Genomic DNA, 3,899 nt, shown 5'->3' on the forward strand with positions numbered 1-3,899 from the left:
ACACACACACACACACACACACAATGCCCTCCTTTATCCCCCCACCAAAAAAAAAAGAAATGTAAGACAGGACTTTGAAGCAAGGATAAAACACAAACACTGTTTTCATTAAGTTCTGTCTTTTCTTCTTCTGGAACTAAGTACACGCATAGTTGACTGTAGCCCTTGACAACCCTCTGTTTATCATCCTCACACTGAACATAAAATTAATTGAAAACCTGAGCTTCCTCTGATGTATATCCTTGGCGTCTCCTGTTATGAACATTGTTTTGCAAGTGCAAGAAATATATAGCTGTTGTTGAATGAAGTTCGTTTGGGGGGGGGGGGGTATTTCGTTTTGTTAATTGTTTATTTGTTCGTTTTCTTTTTTCGAGGGGAGATGGATGGGGATGATTGTGCAATGTTTCGTGAGCAGAAAGCATTTCCGCAATAAGATTCGAAAAGGAAATTCGTTGCATGATCAATTTTATAAAGCTCAGCAGTTCAACTTTTCATTATTAGCAACCAGCTTAAGTCTCTGTTTGTGGATTTCTGCTCTTCACATTTGTCGTTCGATCCTGTGATTGATTGTTTAAATATGTTTCACACCCGTTTCAACGCATACAAGATCAGTCGGTGGTTGGCGGGTGTTCGGGTGTGTTTTGCTTCTTCTTTCCTTTCAAACATATATTGTCGTTTTCTCATCTAATGTTTTTATTGTGTTGCAAGTGCAGTAAAACTTTTACAGAAAATATAAGTAAATTTAAATCCTTTAAGTGGTCGGTTATTTTGACTGTTACTGTCAAAGCTGACTCACGCCGAGTAGGATGCAGCATCACCATAAAGATGATGGCGTTTCTAGAAAACAAAATATTCCCCTCATGGGAAGCGAAGGCGTATCTTTCACATGACATGGCGAAAAGCTTTACTATTGCATCATGAGTTAGACCGTACGAGTAACATATCACTTCGTTTACACAGACTCTTTCCAGATTCAGCTAAGTAACTATACTTATGCTACATAAGATACATTTTGAAAAATGATATCATCGTAATTGTCATACGAAATCGTTTTATCTGAAAAAGCAAAGGGACTATGTTGATGCCAAGCTCCTTTTTTGTTACGATCATACCCTTATTCCCTTAAACACAGAGAAACATTAAAACGAACTAGACTAAGTTTACTTTGCTGTCCAGGGTAATTTTTTAAATTTTATATTGAACTCCGTAAACCTCTTTATCCCCATGGCAACAGAACCTTCCCCCTCATGGCATCAGCGATGATGACATCACTTCCGAGTCAGACATCATGGAGCCGCCCATCAACTTCCGGCGTCAGGTGGACGACATGGGCCGGTACGAGGAGTCCAGGATCCGTGACGTCACCAACGAGCAACCCAGGCCGATGCCACCCCCGGGGGAATCCGTGGGCTCCAAAGGAAGGCGTGTCTACTTCTTCAGGAACGGGGATGTGCACTTTAAGGCCAGGCAGGTCAGTGGACTGAATAACTGAATACACAGACTACATACTATCGTCACTGTTAAAACACAAATCAACTGCTCAGTGTAACACTTTGTCACTTTTTTTTCAAAATGGCGTATGGCAGTTGAAATACACATGTCGTCTTTTGTATTGTTTTATGTTGTTGCTGTTTGGTTTTGTTGTCGTTGTTGTTTTTGTTGTTGTTGTTGTTGTTGTTATTGTTGTTGTTATTATTATTGTTGCTGTTGTTGTTGTTTGTTTTGTTTTGTTTTTGTTTTATTTTGTTTTGTTTTAACACAGCGTTGTCTACGCCAACCTTAGAACTTGAGCGAATATTAAATAAGGATACGAAACGAAAAGTTGTAATTTTTACTAAACCTTACTCCTACTTTTTACTATTTACTTTTGCTGGTACCGGTGGATGTTGCAGGGAGACACAATTGTCTGTCAACTGGAAGTCGAGTGGCATGGAAGAGAGTCATTTCGTGGGCTCTGGGGGTGTGCTTTACAGAGTCGACCCAGCGACGTCTTGGTCTCCCTCTATTTCTCCAGCCAGGGTAGAATTTAGTAGTGCGGGCTTGCAGTGCTTGTTGGTCTGGTAGAATTCTTGAGAGGTGGTCGAATAAATTAATTCTTGGTTGTTAGATATGGAGGAGAGCTGAAGAAGAAGAAGAAGAAGAAGAAGAAGAAGAAGAAGAAGAAGAAGAAGAAGAAAAAGAAAAAAACATTATGGCGCCAATGTTCATATCTCACCTATAACTAAATAATAAACCTGAAAATTACCTGTAAGTGCAGCTATTGTTCTGTCCAGATCCTTGTGAACAGCAAGCTGTACCTGAACCTGGAGAAGCTGCTGGTGAACCTGAGCTCTATCGTGGAGACGTCCACTGGTGTGAAGCATATCTTCTCGTGGCCGGAGGGTCGTGAGATCAAATCCATCACGGAGTTTGAGAACGGGAAGTACTACGTCTGCTCCAGCACAAACAAGCTGCAGGTAGGTGACTTAACGAGTTTTAGGCAGTTACACCCCCAGTCGTGGGCGACAATACTCCCAATTGTAGATGACACCCTCAGTCGTAGGTGATACCCTTAGTCTTAGAAGAAGCCCCCAGTCGTAGAAGAAGCTCTGCCGTCGTAGGTGAAGCCCTTAGTCGTGGGTGACACCCTCAGTCGTAGGTGAAGCCCTTAGTCGTAGGTGACACCTTCGGTCGTAGAAGGAACTCTGCAGTCGTAGGTGAAGCCCTTTATTCGAAGGTGACGCCCCCAGTCTTACTGTCTCAGGAATGTGTATTTATTATGATATGTGTCTCGATGCGGTAGAATCAGACGCTCGTCAATTTTTGATCATGTAGAGATAATGATATCATCTTAAAGCTTGTTCCTTTTTTTTTACTTCAGATGAAAAAAATAGCCGCCTATGTCAAATAGAAATCGGGATATTTGAGATTAAAGGAGGTAGGGGTGTCGCCTAGTTTCAGAAGTAAAACAAACACGAGAATGGCCGCCAACATTTGGTGACTCTCAAAGCTTGAGAGTCTTTGAAAAATGCAAATTTCCATACAGTTCACACAGAAATATGTTTTTAAATAGATATGCGAGGAGTTGAGCAAAAAAATGATGAAAAATTCCACACGAACGGGAAAATGTCCGTTCCTTGGATTTCATTATTTTGACGAGAGCCTGATTTCACCACAGTGTGCCACTTACGTCTTTCAGTACGCAATCCCAACTTTCTGTTTTAAATTAAAGTAGGTGTGTTTTACGCCCCTACCAACACAATGTATCTAATTTAGGAGGCGGGCTTCGACCCTGCCTGTCAGGGCCAACCGTGACAGAAAGAGCTACAACACCCCAGCAGAAAGACTGAGATACTCGATGAAAATTCTCCCCTACTTGGGAATCGAACTCAGGTGTTCTGCGGGAGACAACGAAGCGTCTAATGGTCCCACCGCAGACGTCGTTTGTTCAGGCCCAACGTTAGACTGACTCGTATATTTAGAACATTTCCTCTGAACAGCCCAAGGGAAATCAGACAATGATGGACAAACAACCTACTTAGAAATCTCATGAGTTCTGCATAACGACATGTGCTGTGCCGTCCCGAGTGGGAAAATGTGCCAAATTGTGTAAGGTGTAACGCCCTTTGCAGCACTGTGAAGTTACGTAAGAGCCTTACTTCCCACGTCTTGGGACTCATGAGGTGATCACTAACGACCAGGCAGATCTGTCTGTAGTTAAGGCGGGGAGATCCTTTTGCTTCTTGTTTACTAGTAGAGCATTTTTATTCTGGAGGCGAGGCCTCTTAATGTAACGTCCATCTTATTGGAAAACAAAATGTATATGTACAGTGCTTTTCCCTAGGACACAATGTCTAGCCAAGCTGAGCCTAGAACCCCCATAATAATAATAATCATAATAATAATAATCATCATCATAA

General features: G+C 41.9%; 1 protein-coding gene across 1 annotated transcript in view; it reads left to right on the top strand.

Annotated features, from left to right (window-relative positions):
* LOC101847390 (echinoderm microtubule-associated protein-like CG42247) overlaps positions 1-3,899 on the top strand; it is a gene marked incomplete in the record, with an annotated part of 114,328 nt that overhangs the window by 80,406 nt on the left and 30,023 nt on the right. Inside the window, 2 exon segments of the mRNA XM_035973192.1 lie at positions 1,235-1,471; positions 2,274-2,456. Coding sequence (XP_035829085.1) covers positions 1,235-1,471; positions 2,274-2,456 — 420 coding nt within the window.

The sequence above is a fragment of the Aplysia californica genome, unplaced genomic scaffold, assembly GCF_000002075.1.
Source record: "Aplysia californica isolate F4 #8 unplaced genomic scaffold, AplCal3.0 scaffold01054, whole genome shotgun sequence".
Taxonomy (NCBI): Eukaryota; Metazoa; Mollusca; class Gastropoda; order Aplysiida; family Aplysiidae; genus Aplysia; species Aplysia californica.